Source organism: Mirounga angustirostris, unplaced genomic scaffold (genome assembly GCF_029215605.1).
Source record: "Mirounga angustirostris isolate CCGP_5_RB_7025 unplaced genomic scaffold, mMirAng1.0.hap1 SCAF_17, whole genome shotgun sequence".
In the NCBI taxonomy this organism is placed as follows: domain Eukaryota; kingdom Metazoa; phylum Chordata; class Mammalia; order Carnivora; family Phocidae; genus Mirounga; species Mirounga angustirostris.
In genome coordinates this window covers 2,737,936-2,756,726 of record NW_026991725.1, presented here as the reverse complement: position 1 = coordinate 2,756,726, position 18,791 = coordinate 2,737,936, and the positions used below count along the sequence as shown (strand labels likewise).

General features: G+C 51.2%; 2 protein-coding genes across 6 annotated transcripts; one reads left to right on the top strand and one right to left on the bottom strand.

The window, feature by feature from the left end:
• The first annotated feature begins 84 nt into the window (after window positions 1-84).
• GEMIN4 (gem nuclear organelle associated protein 4) lies at window positions 85-6,805 on the top strand. The gene is made up of 2 exons (XM_045889576.3): window positions 85-212; window positions 3,459-6,805. The coding sequence occupies exons 1-2, from the start codon at window positions 203-205 to the stop codon at window positions 6,620-6,622; spliced, it is 3,174 nt and encodes a 1,057-aa protein (XP_045745532.1). The 5' UTR covers window positions 85-202; the 3' UTR covers window positions 6,623-6,805.
• TLCD3A (TLC domain containing 3A) lies at window positions 207-16,121 on the bottom strand. 5 transcript variants are annotated; one of them, XM_064583164.1, is made up of 5 exons: window positions 15,876-16,117; window positions 15,372-15,455; window positions 11,294-11,498; window positions 10,026-10,121; window positions 207-1,122 (listed from the first exon to the last, which is right to left on the bottom strand). In XM_064583164.1, the coding sequence occupies exons 1-5, from the start codon at window positions 15,995-15,997 to the stop codon at window positions 1,108-1,110; spliced, it is 522 nt and encodes a 173-aa protein (XP_064439234.1). In that variant the 5' UTR covers window positions 15,998-16,117; the 3' UTR covers window positions 207-1,107. The 5 variants fall into 5 exon arrangements, with proteins under 5 accessions (XP_064439234.1, XP_064439232.1, XP_045745534.1 ...); XM_064583162.1 differs by lacking the exon at window positions 207-1,122 and adding an exon at window positions 7,258-7,788 and having other exon boundaries at window positions 15,876-16,121; XM_045889578.3 differs by lacking the exon at window positions 207-1,122 and adding an exon at window positions 7,854-9,536 and having other exon boundaries at window positions 15,876-16,114.
• Window positions 16,122-18,791: the final 2,670 nt, after the last annotated feature.

Here is an 18,791-nt window from a genome sequence, read left to right as displayed (position 1 = left end):
AGCTGTTGGTGAAGACTGCGCGTGCGCGCGGAGCGGCGGGACGACCGCGGCCGGCGGCGCGGAGTCCGAGCTGAGGTGGTGGGCGGGGCCGAGGCGCGGCCATTGTCCCGCCCCCCCAACCACCCATTGTGCCGTGGCGCCTGCGCCGCACTCGGGGCGTCGCGGGGGAGGGGCGGCCCGCGCGGCCGCCAGCGTCGCCGCCATGGACCTAGGTGGGTGTCCCGACTACCCGTTCTCGGCCCTCGTGGTGTGCGTCCCGAAACCCGCGACCAGGGCAGTGCTGAGTGGGCCCGGGCTAAGGGAGACGTCGGGGTCGGGGAAGGTTTGGGAGGGCGGGCGTGTCCGCGGGGCCGGGGGTCGGGAGGCCTGGCTCCAGCCCTGGCCCCGCCGCTCCTAAGCCTGCATCTTGTACCCTCGGGGCGCCTTTCCACGTGAAGGGCCAAGCGGATGTGAGGTTAAATTTCCTGAAAGTGGACAGGGTTCCTGCACGTGCTTTTTGGAAAATGCCGGGCTCGGAAGACGGCCCCGGGGAATCCCGGATACCCCGACGGTTTCATTTGTTGGACGGCTGCCGCGTTCTTGAGCAAGCGTCTTAAGCCCATGAGGTCCTCCTCGATAAAACGGGGATGATAACGTATCCACCACACAGAGTTTTGGGGCGTTGTGGTAGAGAGCACGTGTATAGCGTGTCTGGTGCGGTGCCTTGCGCACAGCTAGTTCATCCGAGCAGCAGCGATGGGGAGCGCCGCGGCAGCCGAGGTGGCAGTTTCGAACCTCAGTGCACTTCGATTCAGAGTCCTCACAGGCGGGGTCTGGGAGAGGGGAGGGGGGCGCTAGTATAAATCGGTGGCTCCTTGTCCAGCCTCCCATCCTGCTGGACATGCTCTTAAAGAGATGAGACCAGGAGGCTGTTGTGAGAGAGCTGGGGTGAGGCACCCCAAGATGTGCCAGGAACAGGCTGTGGAGAAACGGTGTCGTCCTGTCGCCAGCCAGGTCTTCAGTGGTGGAACAGTAGAGCTCGAAGCTTGGAGCCCTGCAGCTGTGGTGATTTCTGTCGCAGCCCCACCACACTGTAGTTGGGACATCTGAGCAAATTGTTTCTGAATCTCAGTGTTCCCGTCTCTAAAACAAGAATGGTTCGCAAAAGGTTGATTTGAAGATTAAGAGAGATCTTGCACGGTGCCTGGCACGGAGTAAGCACTTAATAAACGTACAGAGTGGGCACTTACAAACACCAGTTAACCAGTAGTGATAAAAACACTTGGGATTTGCCCAGCTATTAACCAGTCTGGGACTTACTCCTTCAGGTAGCACAATGAACATAATGTCTCTGGAATATTGGTACTGGGGGACAAACATCTCAGCTGACTGTGCAATAAATTGAAATTTACAGAGTCATAAGGGGACATATTTGGGGAGCCTAGGAGAGCAGCCTGAGCCAAAAAAGGGGGGGCAAATCCCCAGTGAGACCTCTCAGCACCCTAACCCTCCTGGGAGTCTGCCTCGGCCACTGGGAGCCAAGGTGGACTGCCTTCACCAGTTGGTTGCATAGGAGTGTTGATCCTTTGGCCTTTTGCTGCTCCCTTAAAGTCGAGGGGCAGGATCGTTTTTGTCTCCTGAATCAAGATTCTCTTGCTGGCTCCTGGCCTGTGAAATTGGGAAAGATGGGTTCTTTGGGGGCATGAGGGAATGAGGAAGGGGTAGCATCTCCAGGCCCTGGGAAAGGGGGGAGAAGTTGGGAATACTGAACAGTGAGTAGCGTTTGTACTCTGATTTTGTTTCTGGGCCAGAAGCAGCTTACCTGAGGAAGACCTATGTCCTTTCCTGTTACTGAGCTAGGGAAGGCAAAGAATAGTGACAAGGTTCCAGTCCTGCCAACTGGAAAGATCTGCGGGGAATCAACACTTATTGAGCACTCATCAGGCTCTTTGTAGCCAGAGGCTTACAGTAGCTGTATCTTACATAACGCTCAGCAGCTCTGGGAGATGGAACTGGGAGCTGAACAACCAGCTCAATGTTGAGGGCTTGACTAGTATATATCATTTGATCCTCCCAGTCTAACACAAAGTCTGTATTTTTCCCACATACACAGAAGGGAAGCTTAGAGAAGCTTTAGCTTGTTCTAGATGGTTGAGCTAGGATTTAAAGCAATGTCTAATTAAACATCCCCAAATGCCTTCCTTGATAAGTCTGTTGATTCATGGCTCCCTGCAGAAAGGACTTTTCATTCCTAATCTACTAAAATATTTTTTTGTATCTACCTCTTGGTTTTTACCAGAGAAGCAGAGCCTTTGGTAGCTTCTTCTGTTCGACAGAAAGAGCTGTGGGGTAAACTGTTTCCCTGAAAGGCAGAACACTTGAAATTTGTTTGCAAGACAAGGCTATAAGAGAAAAGAGGGAAGGTAGGGCTTGTCTGCTTCTGTGCCCACAGCCCTGGCCCCTGCCCCTCTTAGGCTGTATCATTACTTAGAAGCTCAACTGTCAGGGCGCCTGGGTGGCTCAGTTGGTTAAGCGACGGCCTTCGGCTCAGGTCATGATCCTAGAGTCCCGGGATCGAGTCCCGCATCGGGCTCCCTGCTCGGCAGGGAGTCTGCTTCTCCCTCTGACCCTCCTCCCTCTCATACTCTCTGTCTCTCATTCTCTCTGTCTCAAATAAATAAATAAAATCTTAAAAAAAAAAAACAAAAAACTCAACTGTCATGTTCACAGTACGTACTTGGTCGCCCCTGTTGTTTGGTACTGCCTTGCTCACTCTCTCAGCCCTTCCTCCCCACATCCTCTGCCAGCCCATCCTTTGCTGGAGGGCCTAGCCCTTTCCTTTACACGTGCTTTTCCTACAGGATCTCATTCACTTTTTCATTCCATTGATCCCCTCTGAGCAGACACCTCCCTGAGCCACATTTCCATTGCAGGAGGACGTCTCTACCTTAATGTTCTACCTCAAACTCCAAATAACCAAAACTGAACAGTGTTCCCTCCAGAGCTGTTCTGATTCTCTGTTCTTCCAGTGATGCCCGTTGTCTTCCCAATCCAGGCTAGAGAGTCTGGGAGTCCTCCTTTATTCCTTAGCTAAGTCCTTTTGATTCCAGCTCTGCAGCGGCTCTTAGAACCAACCCTCCTTCCCCGTTAGAACCCTTATCATCTCTAACCCCAGTGACGACTGCCAGCCTACCAACTGATGTCTCTCCGTCTGACCTCTACTAATTTTTTTTTTTTTTAAAGATTTTATTTATTTGACAGAGACGAGGAGAGAGGGAACACAAGCAGGGGGAGTAGGAGAGGGAGAAGCAGGCTTCCCGCCGAGCAGGGAGCCCGATGCGGGGCTCGATCCCAGGACCCTGGGATCATGACCTGAGCCGGAGGCAGACGCTTAACGACTGAGCCACCCAGGCGCCCTCTACTAATTATTTTAAAGATCTTTCACCACACTCTGTCTTGTGCGGCTTCTCTCTGTGCAGGACCCGTGAATATCTGTGAGGAAATGACTATTCTGCATGGGGGCTTTTTGCTCGCCGAACAGCTCTTCCACCCCAAAGCGCTGACGGAATTGAAGAAGTCTGACTGGGAACGCGTTGGGCAGCCCATTGTGGAGGCCCTGAGGGAGATCTCCTCCGCCACAGCGTGCTCCCAGCCCTTTGCCTGGAAGAAGAAAGCTCTGATCATCATCTGGGCCAAGGTTCTTCAGCCCTGCCCCGCCACCCCTTCAGACGCTGACACTCGGTGGCAGGAAGATGTGTTCTTCTCAGTAGGCAACATGATCCCCACCATCAATCACACGGTCCTTTTTGAGCTGCTCAAGTCGCTGGAAGCTTCTGGACTCTTCATCCAGCTCCTGATGGCCCTGCCCGCCACTATCTGCCGGGCAGAACTAGCGCGCTTTTTGGAGCACATGTCTGTCGACACGTCTTCAACGGATGTGGCCTTTTTCCTCAGTGTCTGGTGGGAAATGATGAAGCACAAAGGCAATCAGCAGGACCCCCTGCTCTCCCAGTTTAGAACAATGGCCCACAAGTATTTGTCCTCCTCAGATGAGTTCTCCCACCCTCCAAAGAGGTTTAAGCCAGACCCAGATGTGTGTCCCACTATGCCCCTGTTGGCCATGCTGCTCACGGGGCTGAAGCAAATCCAGAATAGGATCCTGTGCCCAGGGATGAAGTGCTGTGCATTAGCCAATTTGGCAGACATGCTGACGGTGTTTGCCCTGATGGAGGACGACCCCCAGGAAGTATCTGCAACCGTGTATCTGGACAAACTGGCCACGGTGATCTCTGTGTGGAATTCGGACACGCAGAACCCGTATCACCAACGGGCACTGGCAGAGAAGGTAAAGGAGGCCGAACGGGACATCAGCCTGACCTCCCTGGCCAAGCTTCCAAGCGAGACGATCTTCATCGGGTTTGAGTTCCTGTGCAGCCTGCTGCGGGAGTGGGGGGAGGAGCTGCAGGCCATGCTCAGCAGCAGCCAGGGGACAAATTACGACAGCTACCGGCTGTGTGACAGCCTGACGTCCTTCAGCCAGAACTTGAAGCTCTACCTGGATTCTACCAGCTTGTCCAAGGAGGAGAGGCAGGTGGTCTCAGAGCTGGCAGAGTGTGTTGGGGACTTCCTGAGGAAGACCACCAGGGTGCTGAAGAACAAGGGCTTTGAGAAGGACATCACCGCCTCGATTGCCATGGCCATTATTGAGCAGAAGATGGACCGGCACATGGAAATGTGCTACATTTTTGCTTCTGAGAAGAAGTGGGCCTTCTCAGACGAGTGGCTAGCCTGCCTGGTTAATAACCGGGCCCTCTTCCGAGAGCCAGACTTGGTGTTAAAGCTGCTGGAAACAGTGGTGGAAGTTACCATGACAGACAGAGCCATCCCCGAATCTCAGATCAGACAAGTGATCAGCTTGATTCTAGAATGCTATGCAGACCTCTCGCTGCCAGATAAAAATAAAGTCCTCTCGGGCACCCTGCTCTCCTGGGGGCGGAAGGGTCTCTCTGAGAAGCTGTTGGCTTACTTGGACGGGTTTCAGGAGGACCTCAATACAACTTTTAACCAGCTCGCACAGAGTGCCTCTGAACAGGGCTTAGCTAAAGCTGTAGCTTCTGTGGCCCGCCTGGTAATATTGCACCCAGAGATCACCGTGAAGAAAATGTGCAGCATGGCTGTGGTCAATCTTGGCACCCACAAGTTCCTGGCTCAGATTCTCACTGCCTTCCCCGCCCTTAGGTTCGTGGAAGAGCAGGGTCCCGATCCGTCCACTACTTTTGTGGTGGCATGCCTCAAAGAAACCGTCTGGACGAAGTTCTCTACACCCAAGGAAGAGAAGCAATTTTTGGAGCTCCTGGGCTGCCTGATGAATCCCGTGAAGCCCCAGGGTATCCCGGTTGCTGCTCTTCTTGAGCCAGATGAGGTGCTAAAGGAGTTCGTCCTGCCTTTCTTGATGCTAGACGTCAAAGAGGTGGACCTCAGTTTGAAGATCTTCATCCAGACCCTTGAAGCAAATGCGTGTTTAGAGGACTACTGGCTCCAGGCCTGCTCTCCGTTCCCCCTCATCTTCAGCCTGTGCCAGCTGCTGGATTGCTTCAGCAAATACTGGCAGCTCCCCAAGGAGAAACGGTGCCTCCCTTTGGATGGCAAGGATCTGGTGATCCATATCCTGCAGATCCTCTGTGACATTATACTGGCGAATGCGGAGACCTTCTCCCCAGACACCTGGATCAAGTCCCTGTCTTGGCTCCACCGGAAGCTGGAGCAGCTCGACTGGACGGTGCGCCTGAGAATGAAGAACGTCTTTGAGGGCCACTTCAAGTGTGAGGTGCCAGCCACGCTTTTTGAGATCTGTAAGCTTTCTGAGGACGAGTGGACCTCCCAAGCCCACCCTGGGTATGGTCCGGGCACAGGGCTTCTTGCCTGGATGGAGTGCTGCTACATGTCCAGCAGCATCTCTGAGCAGATGCTGGCCCTCTTGGTGGTAGATGGGGGCAACCCTGAGGAGGTCAGATTGTTCAGCAAGGGCTTTCTGGTGGCCCTGGTACAAGTCATGCCTTGGTGCAGCCCCCAAGAGTGGCAGTACCTTTACCAGTTGACCAGGAGACTGTTGGAGAAACAACTCCTGCACGTCCCCTATAGCCTGGAATATATCCAGTTTGTTCCTCTGCTCAACCTGAAGCCCTTTGCCCAGGAGCTCCAGCTCTCCGTACTCTTCCTGAGAGCTTTCCAGTTTCTCTGCAGCCAGAGTTGTCGTAATTGGCTTCCTATGGAAGGCTGGAGCCATGTAGTCAGACTTCTCTGTAACAGTCTGACTGATCTCCTGGACTCCGTTAGGTTGATACGGTCAGTTGGCCCTTGGGCTCAAGAACAGGACCTGACCCAGGAGACCCTGTTTTTTTATACCCAGGTATTCTGTCATGTTCTGCACATCATGGCCATGCTCCACCAAGAGGTGTGTGAACCGCTCTACGTTTTGGCCTTGGAAATCCTCACCTGCTACGAAACCCTGAGCAAGGCCAACCCTTCTGGTAGCTCCTTGCTCCAGAAGGTAAATGAGCAGCGCTTCCTGAAGTCCATCGCTGAGAACATTAGCCCTGAGGAACGGCGCCAAACCCTGCTGCAGAAGATCAGCAACTTCTGATGTTTGTACTTCAGAGAACGGCAGGGCCCTGACTTGGTGGGGTCTACAGGGCTTGAGCTGAGAAACATGAGCTTTTCGGTTATGTGAAATTGTTCACAAGCTAAAAAATATATATGGCAATAACTGTAAAGAAAATAGTTTCTTAGGTGTTTGTAACATACAAATTATAAAATTCTCATTTGAGTTTCATCGTCTCTCTGAGTCTTTCTTGTCAATAGTCTAGGCTTAGATATGCTCTGCGATTGGGCTCAACTAGAGTCTTAAAGAACAAAGCAAGCTGTGAGGAACATGTTCATAACTGGATTTATCCACCTTAGAATTTGGCAAAGAAGTCCAAAGGTGAAACCACCCAAGTGGAAAAATTACAGGTATTCTGTTCTTCTGCACGGCAGCCCTCTTCAAGAGTCATTTCGTGGTGTCTTGGAAGGGGCAGCCAGGGGGAAAAACTCTCTTCTGCCACCAGTTGGCCATGTATTTGTGAACCCAAGAGGCCTGCCCCACTGTAAAAGGAGAACACTGGACCAAGAAAATTAAATGTCGGGGAGTAGACTAATAACCCCAAGAAAATGGGTGTGTTCTGAATGGAGGACTTCAGCCATACAGTCTGAACTCCATTTAGTGGATCCAGGAGGGGCTGTGTGAGACAGTCTGGTGAACACCAGAGGTGGGTTTAAAGGATGGGTACAATTATCTTCTGCCTGGGGTGGGCTGTCCTGGTTTTCAGGGGTGAGTGGGAGCAGTGGTGAACACAGAAGCTTAAAAATGTGACCTTCCCATGTCCAGTGTGTATCACAGAACTAGGAGAACTGGTTGGGGAGGTGTTTAATTTGAGAGGCAAGGAGGGAAAAAGGATATGCCCCATCACCTTCATACGCTTACCCGCACTCTAAATGAGGTGTTATTCTGGTCCCCTCCCAGGTCCTACTTGGGATTCATGTAGGAAGGGAAGACGCACCAGAAGATGCCTGACCACTGGGCTTGAACTCTAGGACCCAACGATGTACTCCGGAACCCCCAGAAACATGTGAGAGTAAGGTCTGAGCCAGGCCCTCCTGAACGCTGCAAGCGTGACCACACCGCTCCACACCCTGCTTCTGCCAGTTGCGTGGTGGATGCAAGCACAGACCAGAAACGACAGCGCACAGCGGGGAGGTCACAGGATGGGTCTGAAAAGAAGTTGGTATTGATGTATTTCACAAATGAGAAGAAGCCGGGAAGTATTAGTGCACTTTAATCACCACGGGGGTGATTTATAAAGATATACTGACAGTAAACAAAAACGGTAAAAAAAAAATTACAGCATTTGACATTTTTTAAATGGCACCCATTAAAGACTGAAATAGAATTTGAGACACTGTTACATATTGAGTACTTTACAAGTTCATGGACAACAAAGAATTAAAAGGCACTTTAAAACTTCTAGATTTTTACTACCATTTGAAAAAAAACTTCATGGTAGCAGTTTCTAAAACCCATCCTAGTGGGTAGGGAAGAATTAGTGTTGGCACCAGAGGATCCTATTTGCAAACGGTAGCTGAGTCAGTCCACGGGACGGATTTTGGCCAGGGCTGTCGTGCACTCTTGTTCTCCAGCCTCCTGCGGCAAAGCGGCAGTCCGCTCCCGTGGGAACGGGCTTTGGAACAAGCCCTGGCTTACCGGGAGGCAGCCCGGATGAGACCTCTCACGGTCTGAAATACAGAAGCCCGTTTCCACGTCCTATGAAAAGGACAGTGTCAAAGAGTGGGGTTCCCCGGGAAAGAGCTCAATAGGCACCATGTCGCTTTACCCCTGCAGTTTTAACAGCAGCATCCTGTGCGTGTGGACGTGGGGAAAGCTGGGTTTGAGGGGCCACGCTAAGAAAGGAATAGTATTTGTGAGTTTACGACAAGCTCACAAGTTGGACGCTGGTCTTCCCAAGTCAGCCTGCAATGCGCTGACCTGTGGGCCTCCCTAACTACTCAAGTGCTTCAGGATCCCCTCCCTGCCTCTCGCCCCCCTGCCAGGGAGACTTCTGAACGGAAGTCAGGAGTCATGGGAATTCAGTGTTGGCACGCGGATGACAGGATGAGGCATAGGACCGATGGGTTATCTAGTAAACAGTAAAAAACTACCTACCCACGATGATTTGCCAGGCCAACATCACAAGAACGTATTTCAAGAACCAAGTTCATCACTTGCTGCTGCTGGCCCAGTAAGTGGAGATACTGCCCTGAGTGGTTGGAAAGGCGGGTAGCCGCCCATATTCGGGCCAGGCGGGTGCCCAGACACTTCACCCTAGTCCACCTGTCTCCACACCCCATGCTTCTTTGAGGTACACCAAGCAAGCAAGCTGGGAGGAACATGTTCATAACTGGATTTACCCCAGAATCCTTGAGGTAAGACTCAAGGAAGGATCCTGGGGCTTGCGTTAAAACCACCTTGCTGCCGGTGGAGGTCGGACGGGATCCAGTCGCTGTCACTTAGAAAAAAAGTGCTTTTGCAAAAGGGGCAGGTTAGAAGAGGGAGGTCAGACGAAGCTTCTTTAGAAAAACTCAAACCCATCTGCTTATCAATACCCAAAGGGCTGAAGCCACCCAGGGCCCAATTTGGTCCGTGGGAATACTGAGTGGAGGAGGCACCCTCTCTGCCTGGCTCCCGGGAGCACCTAGCTGTCCTTTTTGCCTGGGGGGGGGTCAAAGAGCCGGGTTGCCTTCTTGCACAGCAGAGAGAACCAGTAGATCTGGGGGGCGATGAGGAAGGCATTGGCCACATTGCAGTAGAAAGGGATGCTGGACGGCACTTGGAGTAGGCTTAGTCCCTGCTGCTGGCCGTACGACCAGTACATGAAAGGGAAAAGAAGGATCCGACAGGAAAGGAAGGTGGTCAGCGTGAGGATTCCGTTAGCTTTGAACAGGAGGGTATGCTGCTGCTTCAGCTGCAGGAGAAAGGGGAGGAGGCGGCCGTCAGCGAGGCCGCGCCTTCCGGGAACCACCCGCCGGGCCGCAGCAGCACAGCCAAGCGTCGGGTCTCCTGACACGTGGGGCAAAGCTGGCTGAGTGCCGCTCCCTTTATATGTGCACGCGGGCCCGTAGTTTTTCCAACAGTGATACTGAGTTTGGCCTAAGCCCCCAGCCGACAGGCACACAGGAACAGTGGATTTAACAACGACAAAACAAAAAACACCGAAACAAAAAAAATCTGCAGCCAGGAAAAACTACCTAAAAAACTATCGAATTTGAATCAAAAGTACAATTTCACCCGCCCCCGCCCCCCCGCAGGCTCAGAAGACCAACTGACCTTTGCATCTGTTGAAGGATCTCCTGTCCCACCATTCCTAGCACTAAGGGGTTTCCACAAGCCCCCCAGTCCGCCAGGGGAGAGCGGGGCCCGCCTCCTCCCGTCACTACAGCCATGGCATCTATACCTGAATCAGAACTCGGCCCAGGGACACAAACGGAGTGCTCAGTTCTGCCATGAAGATGCAGCCAACAAAGAAGTCCCCCAGGTCTCCCCTGAGCCTCTGCAGAGGAAAAGGGAAGAAATGGGAAATAAGAACTAGAGGTTAAGGAACCACCGGGAGGAAAATTCTAACGAGGGCTATTGGAAAGGGTAGTCATGAGAGACCGTGAAGGGAAAGGGAAATGCTAAGTGAGTGAGTACAGACCTGGTTAATACTCTGCTGCTTCCATAGCAATAGCACTTGGAGGGTCAAATCCCCTAGGATCCAGAGACAACTTCAGAGATCAGCTGATCGCATCACGCCCCAAGCTTTTTCTGAATTTCAATGTCAGCCGGAAGGAACCGTGTAGCCTACTTTTGGGTATCTACCTTAGTCATGCCAAGGGCACTTGGCCAGTTTAATTCAACAAAATTTGTGCCAGGCCCCGTGCTAGATGTCAGGGTCCCAAAGCAATCAGGAGAAACTTCTTTAAGAATGTAATGTACTCCCCACCACTCCTTTTATCTTGTCAAAAAAACAGGACAGCACAGAATAACAGCTCTGTCACTGACTTCCACCGAGTACAAGAAGTAAACTCTTAGAGCCCCCAGTTTCTTCATCTCTGCTACAGGGCGAATAATATCTAATTGTCATTTCTAATAACGCCTAATTATTAGTAGAAAGCGATGAGCTTTGCAGGCCAGCACCTGTCACTCAGGAATTACTAACTGCCTTTCTGCATTCCCGGCTCTCTTCCTCGTTGGGGGCGGGGGAGGGGGGCTTCTGGGGAAAAGGACCCGAGGAGAAATGAGAAGGCCGTCTGCTTGGAGAGCGAGCTGTCGTGCTATTGGTAGAGCACATTCGGCACTCTGTGGCATTGCTAGAGCAAATCACCAGGTGACTGAGCTGCTCTCGTTTTTTAAAAAACAATTTTTAGGTTGTTTCGTATTGTACTGGATACTGTTTTGATAGCGTATAAACGGAAGGCAGAGCCTCTGACGGAGCCTAGGGAATCACAGAGGGCTGGGGGCCTGCAGAAAGGGTGACGCTGGTAAGGAGGACCAGCAACACTGCAGATGGCACTTCTGTCCTGCGGGATCTGCCGGGGAGGTTTTACTCCGCAGGCAACTGGCACCGGAGGAAGGCGAAAGAAAGAGGGACAGTCCAGGCTCGTAAGTAATGGTCAAGATACCCAGTTTAACAGGAGGAAACGAGGGACCAAGTCTGCTGATGGCTGTTCTGGAAGGCCATACCTGGGCAACTGGCACAAGGGCAAACAGAATGACCGCGTGGTGCGCGATCATGAGGCGGTTTTTACTCAGGAAGTTCCGAAAAGTGGTGAGCGAGTGTCTGTGGTTCTGGTCTCTGGTTCGGTACCACTCACAGAGGTACATGGCGTAGGAGTCGTAGATCATGTACGGAATCAAGAACCAGACATACTCTCGGGCAAGCCAGTGCCTAAAAGAAAGCGTATGAACAGTCCCTGAGAGGATGATGGATGTCACCTGCGAAGGCCCAACGTCAGCCGCTTCTCAAACACATCCCCTTCAGCTCTGTACCTAATCAGCTATTTTTACTCCAAACTCTTTACGAGGAAGATGCTGACAGTGATAAATAAGGTGAGTGAAGAGTTTTCTCTCAACTGCGAGGCCAGTTAGTAAGTGTCAGGGGCAGAAAGCAGGGGACTCACTCAGCACCATGTGTTTCAGTAACTAGCTTCACCATTTCCCTGATTTAGCTACTCCTTTCTAATGGATTTTTCTGGCATTTTGTGATATAAGCTAACTTTGATATAGATATCTCTATAAATGATTCATTAGCCCCACCAAGAAACTTGTTTGAAGGTATCCCAAATGCCCAATCCAATATTTCCAGGTTAACTCCACTTAGTTGCTCAATAGTTGGGAGTTTCCTTGTGTATCTGCTTGCAACCCCACTTAGGGAGTCTCTGGGAAGCTCTTTACAATTCTATGGCTAATCCCAATTCCGCTCATTAAGAAAAATACATCTGGGGGCGCCTGGGTGGCTCAGTTGGTTAAGCGACTGCCTTCGGCTCAGGTCATGATCCTGGAGTCCCGGGATCGAGTCCCACGTCAGGCTCCCTGCTCAGCAGGGAGTCTGCCTCTCTCTCTGACCCTCCCCCCTCTCATGCTCTCTATCTCATTCTCTCTCTCAAATAAATAAATAAAATCTTTAAAAAAAAAGAAAAAGAAAAAGAAAAGCACATCTGGAAAGGAGCCCAGAGTTCAAGGACTACCTTACAGCAATCAGATACCAGAAAAGAAGCTGGGACAAAAGACAGTTTTCCCATTTACTTGCCCAAAGGGGTTAGATCCGTATTTGCTGAGTCTAAATGACTGCTTATCACAGTCCCAGAGCAGATTAGAAGGAAAGTCTCTAATTTCTACAGTTTTGTTCCCAACTGAGAAATAATCATCCTACAGAAAATGTGGGAAAAATCAAAATAGAAATCATCTACTCTGCTGAGAAGGATTGGCTTCACTCAATCAGCACATTTTTACTGAGCACCCATGTGTCAGATAGAAGAAACCGTTTAGTTTCATGGCTTGGCATTCCCAAACCACCTGAACCCCAGCATCACCTGCAGTGCTTGGTAAGGACTCTACTCTCCAGAGACTCGACATGCTAGGCCTCGGGAGCTCAAATATGTATTTTTAACTTTGTCCCAGGTGATTTCCTAAGAAGCCAGTCCACTGAACTGCAACACTGGCAACATACTCTAGCGAGGGTGCCATTCAAATTTCTGTTCTGAACGGATCCACACTTACCACGGCATGACTGGATCATTAAGAAGCAATGAAACAGGCAAACAAGTAAGTAATGGCAAATACACTAGATGTGTATTTGAAATCATTAGCCAGGTTCCATTTAGGTAAAAAGGTGTGATATTTATTCTACTGCCCATCTATGGTCTCCAATTGCTTTCTTGAAGCAATTCCAAGTAAAAAAGCTATGAAGAACAACTAAAAGCTTAGCTGAAATATAACCAGCCCCTCCCCTTGAGTGGGGCCTAGGATTTTAATATTTTGCACACCGTACCAATTCAATGAGATCTGAAATTGTGTAGAATTCTCTGAAGACTTATTAACAAGAGGTTTGGATTATAATCTTTTTTTTTTTTTAAAGATTTTATTTATTTGACAGAGACACAGCGAGAGAGGGGAACACAAGCAGGGGGAGTGGGAGAGGGAGAAGCAGGCTCCTGGCCGAGCAGGGAGCCCGATGCGGGGCTCGATCCCAGGACCCTGGAATCATGACCTGAGCCGAAGGCACACGCTTAACGACTGAGCCACCCAGGCGCCCCAAGAGGTTTGGATTGTAATCTTAACTACCACCAGCCTGGGACTTAACTTTCTTTGTAGTATCAGGATAATTCTTGTTTTCCTTTCCTGACAAAGTTCTTGTGTGGATTAAAAAACTAGAAGTGTTAGAGTCCTTTTAAATTAAAAAGCACTATCCAAATATAAGTGCTTAAACTGGTAAAATTGCCTAGGGCTATGACTCTTAGCCCGTTTAGGGATCTGGACTCCTTTAAGAATCTCCTGAAATCTTTGGTCCACCACCACATTATGCATATAATTCAGGGGGACCTATAGATATATATTCTGTATGAAGGCATAAGATGAAAAGGCATATAATAGGGGCACCTGGGTGGCTCAGTCGGTTAAGCATCTGCCTTCAGCTCAGGTCATGATCTCAGGATCCTGGGATCGAGTCCCATGTCAGGCTCCCTGCTCAGTGGAGAGCCTGCTTCTCCCTCTGCCCCTCCCCCACTTGAGTGCAGTCACACTTCTCTCTCAAATAAATAAAATCTTAAAAAAAAAGGCATATGATAGAAAAATCTTTGAATGTATAGCATATGAGCCCCAAAAGGCCTTTTTTTTTTTTTAAAAGGTGACCTAGGTGCCTTTAGAACATCCTTATGCATACACGCGAAGGCGGAGGGCACAGAAAGGTGTCTGTCTCCATTCTGTGCCCAGAGAATCTAAGGCATAAAGATACACAAAAGGAGGAACCTGAAAACCAAACTCAGGTGTGCTACCATGATCCAGCCCCTAAAAACACAGAGCTTCTGAGGGGAAAACACAAATATCTTCTGAAATGTATAGTGGCTGCCTGCTGCTTGCCCTCATATCAGCTCAAAAAAATGCTGCAAAGTCACATTTGTCACTTTAATCTTTGCAAAGGAGGCTGGTTTCAAGTTTGATGTGGCAAACGGGGCAGTGAGGGAACTTGTTGCATGATCAGAAAATGCTCAATGAAAATAAAAAATTGAACCCAGCCAAGCAAATGCTGTTAGCCTTTGGTGTGTGCAGTCAAGGTCAGTTGACCTATCTTGTCTCAGCATCTATAATTCATTGCTGATAGCTGGTTTTGTCTAAAAAGAGGCGTAGGAAGAAAAGCACAAAAGTCACAATGGCAGGACTAATCCCAAGTAAGATCCAGACACTGAATTTGCAGGCCACAGGGAAATGGATACCCCACTCCTGCTCCCATCCCATTCCAGTCTCAACTCGTAAAAAGCAGGACACTTTGCAGAGTCAACATGCGAAAGTGACTAGGAAAGGCTGTGAGACTTTCCCTGCACATTTGACTATCACTCTTTAACGAGAAGAAGGTAAGAGTGGTTCCAGGAAGACGGGTGAAAATAATGGCTTTTTAGAAAAAAGGGGGGGGTCCACAATTGCCCAGGTCTAAACACTATACCAAGTAGACCGCCCTGGTCTTTATGATTTGTTTCACTAGATGCACATTTCTTGACCTGCCTCTGGACTGAGCTCTAATTTGGGTACAGGTCAGTTTCCTGAAAGCACTAGAAACCTTTTCATTGCCTTTAGCAAATCCAGAGGAAACAAGGGAGCAGCACTTGTAAAGAAAGGATTGGTGGATTTGTTCCTTTCCACAGAGGGTCTCTGCTAACCACACTGGACGTACGTTGGCCAAAGAATGCTCCAGGGCAGGACTTGAGTGAAATCATTTAAAAGACCCAAAAGCCAGACTCCCACTTCCAAGTAATTCTCACACTTAGGTATCTCATAAAGAACTTGAATCGATGGGCCACCTTAAATTAGACTTAGACCCTGTCTTTCTCTAGTATTTCTTCAGTTTACTTACTCCTAAGTGGGAGAGGCTGAAAGAGATAAGGCGAGGAGGAGGGACTGATTATGGTGCCCGAGTTCTCCCACCAGTCAGCTACCTAGCCGCATGTGCTGATAAAAGAACGAGCGCCTGGGAGCCGCTCAAACGTGGAAACTTCAACAAAGCTCAGCGCCGTCGTAGGTGCTGCTTTCACCTGGCATTGGATGTTACCTGTCGGTGATCACGTCGCTGCAGGAGCGGATGATGACGATCCCTGACCCGGTGGCCAACACAGCCTGCACTGAAGAAACCAGCCTAACGTGCGGCAGAAAAGGAAAAAAAAAGAAAGAAAAATCCAGTCCAGTGGACGGCGTGAAGCCCAGAGCCTTCAACCTGCCTCTCGCCTGGGCTGCCAGTGCGGGGAGGGAGGGTACGCCGCCGCCGCGCTCCCGACCCCAAGGCAGCGGGCAGACGGACCAGCAGCTTCCCGCCCGGTCGTGCCCCGCGCGGGCGCCCTCCATCCTCCTCCCTCTCCCTCCCCGGGAGGACGGCGGCTCCGCGGAGAGCTCCGGCCGGCGCCCCGGAGGGCAAGGCGCCAGGGAGGCAGCCCCCTCGCTTCCTGTCGCCCCCCTTTTCCGCCCTCGGCGCGGCGCAGGGCCGGGCGCCGGCGGGTCGGGTCGCGGGGCAGCCGGCGCGCGGCCGGGTGGGGCGGACGGCGCCCGGCCTCGCGCGTACCTGGTGCTGATCATCACGCAGTCGGAGTCGCTCCATGCGGGCCGCGCGCGCCGCAGCCCCCAGGTGCAGAGAGCGAAGAGCCCCGGGAAGAAGAGCGAGCCCAAGGCCAGCGTCAGCAGCATGGGTGCTCGCGGGGTCGGCCGCCGCGCTCGGCGCCCTCGGCGTGGCTCCGGTCGGCTCCGCGCGGCTCCCGGCTGGCGCGGCCCGCCCGCCCCTATTTCTACCCTCCGCCCTCCGCCCCCGCCCCGGCCCCGGCCCCGCCGCGACTCCGGCAGCCGCCGGGCGCTGGCCCCGAGCCCGCAGCGCCACTCTCCGCGTGACCAGGCCGGCGGCCGCGATAGGCGCGGGCCGGCCGGGCGGGGCGGGGTCTCGCCGCCGCCGCCGCCTCCCCTAGGCCCCGAGGCTTCCCCGGGTTCCCCCGGCCGGCCGGCGAGTGGGCGGCGGCGGCGAGCTGCGGCCCGGGAGGTCCCGAGGGCGCCGGCGCTGCGCCCCGCACGAGCGGCGTGGAGCGGCCGCGGGGCCGAGGCATTGGTGGGAAGGGCCGAGGCTCTCGGGGCTTCTGTTCCGTCACCGCGGACGCGTCCCCCTCCCTGCGGGGCCGGCCCGACCGACGAAAGGCCCCGCACCTGCCCACTGCCGTCCTCGGCCCCGCAGCCCCAGGCGAAGGGGGCGCGGTGGAGGAGGCCCCGAGAAAGCCCCGTAGAAAGAGGCCTTCGGTCGGGACCCCCCACCACGAGGCTGGGCGAGCCCTCCGGGCCGGGCCCGGGCATCTCTCTTCGGCAGGAGGAAGGAGACGACGGGTGGGCTTGTGGCCATCTGCCCGCCTGGCTGATCTACCAAGCACTCTTGCGTCCAAATAGGAGTCTTAAGGAAACGATCCCTCTGTAGGCCAAAGATGGCTTTTCCACGTCCTGCCAACTGCTGCAATTCCGCCAGAGGGGGCGGGGGTCGCCCCTAAAAGCATTAAATCCTGCTACAGAATCCCGCAGTCCCTCTCTCAGTCTGCCTAGCGAGGTGGAACACCAGGTCTGCAGACTTCCTGCGGCACCCGCGGTACTGCCTCCCGCCGCCGGGGCAGGATACTAGGCAGGCTCGGGGACTGTTGACAACGTTTTCTTTTTTTAAAGTTCTCCATCCAGGTGCCCTAAATTCGAATGGGTTGGAAACGATTCGTTTTCACTCCGCACCAGTCACGTGGGCCAATACAGTAGCTTCAACATTACTGGCTTCTCTCCCTCTTGGGACTTCCCAACGTTTTCCTTTGCTTTGGTCTCTCTCTGCCCCAGCTAACGTGGCGGGGAGGACAATTCATTTATGCCTATTGCGATCGAAAGGCTCTGTGGGTCTCTTCCCATCATCACCATGCAACATGCTGAGGAAGGCCCCATAACAGGACTGACTCTCTGAAACAGTGCGGTTCAGCCTCTCTTGGCCACTGTTTCCTCGAAATTTGTGAAATGTAGATGCTGAACTCCAAGCTCTTTAAGGTTCTTCCAGTTCTAAATTCTTATGATTCTATGACTTTTATAAGATAACAGACGATCTCAGTTAGATGCCAACTAAATTTCTCTAACATGGCAGTTACATGATGTTACTGATGTAACAGCTTTTAACGTCTTACATATTATTAAGTTGAGGAATTTAACCAACATCAAGGAAACAGAACACCCAAAGGAAAGTCTGAAATTTCTTCCAATGAGAGTAACATCTCTTAACTCCCAAATTCACTGCTAACATACTTGGTGAACTGAAAAAGACACTTCAATTTGGTAGCAAGGTATCTGGCATATACAAAGCTTTCTGTATTTTCACATTTGCATGTGGACAAAGGACAGCTATGCGTAAACTCTTCACTGTCTCCAGAACAAATGCTTATGCATTCCACTTTCTATTCCCTACCGGTTTATCCCAGTCACCTCCACCTCTTTTCCAGAGAGGGACAAGTGGTTACCAGTCTTCCCTGCCTTCTCTCCTTAAAGGGATCAGCAGCATGCACCAAGGATGCTAACACTTTTAAATGGTGGGAACCAATCTAGGCCCTATGCAAGAAGTTGTCTGTACAGCTCTTACAGAGTCTATGAAACAAAAACAAAACAACAGATGTTTCACATATAGAAAATAGCAAGTAAAGTCAGTTTCCAACACCAGGCTGTCAACGTCACCAGAATGTTAAGCTTGAATCACCAGAAAGCCAACAAGCATAAACATGAGCCTTGGCTTTTCAACCCCTTAGGCAAATGATAAAGCCTTTTTAACACAAACTTCTACTCACCCTTCAAAGGTTTTGAGTTGTGTTTCCTTCTCCAGGAAGGTTTCTATCTATCTGTTTCTTCTAGGCACATTTATAAATCTCCTTCTAGATCACTTTTGCATTTGAGTAGTGAGCATGTTGGGTTTTATTTGTATGTATGTTTCCCCACCAAACTGTTAGCTCTTTGAAACAGGACGGTGTCTTTTCATTTTGTTTCCCAAGGTAGGCCTGGCACATTGCCAGTGCTTAAGAAACATTTGATACTTTTTAAAGTTAATATTTATTGAATGTTTACTACCTGCCAGGCACTGTATCAAACACTTTAAAGCTTATCTCATTGGATCCTCACAAAGAACCTATCATCCTGTGTATGTGTGTGTATGTGTGTGTGTGTGCAAAATATGACCCAGAGCAAAGAAAAAAAAAACTGGCCCAAGTTCACACGGCTGGTGGCAGAGTTGGGATTTGAACTCATTACCCTCTGCCTTCGTCAGTGTGCCTAACGACTACGCTGCCTTCAAACTTGATAAACAAGAGAAGAGTAGTTGTTTTTCACAATATAGTTTCTGATTAATAACCACGTTCCTAATTGTTTCCTCACAAATTTAAATGTGGGGAGTGTAGCTTATGGGCTCTGATGCTGCTGTATATTATTTCATATTTGT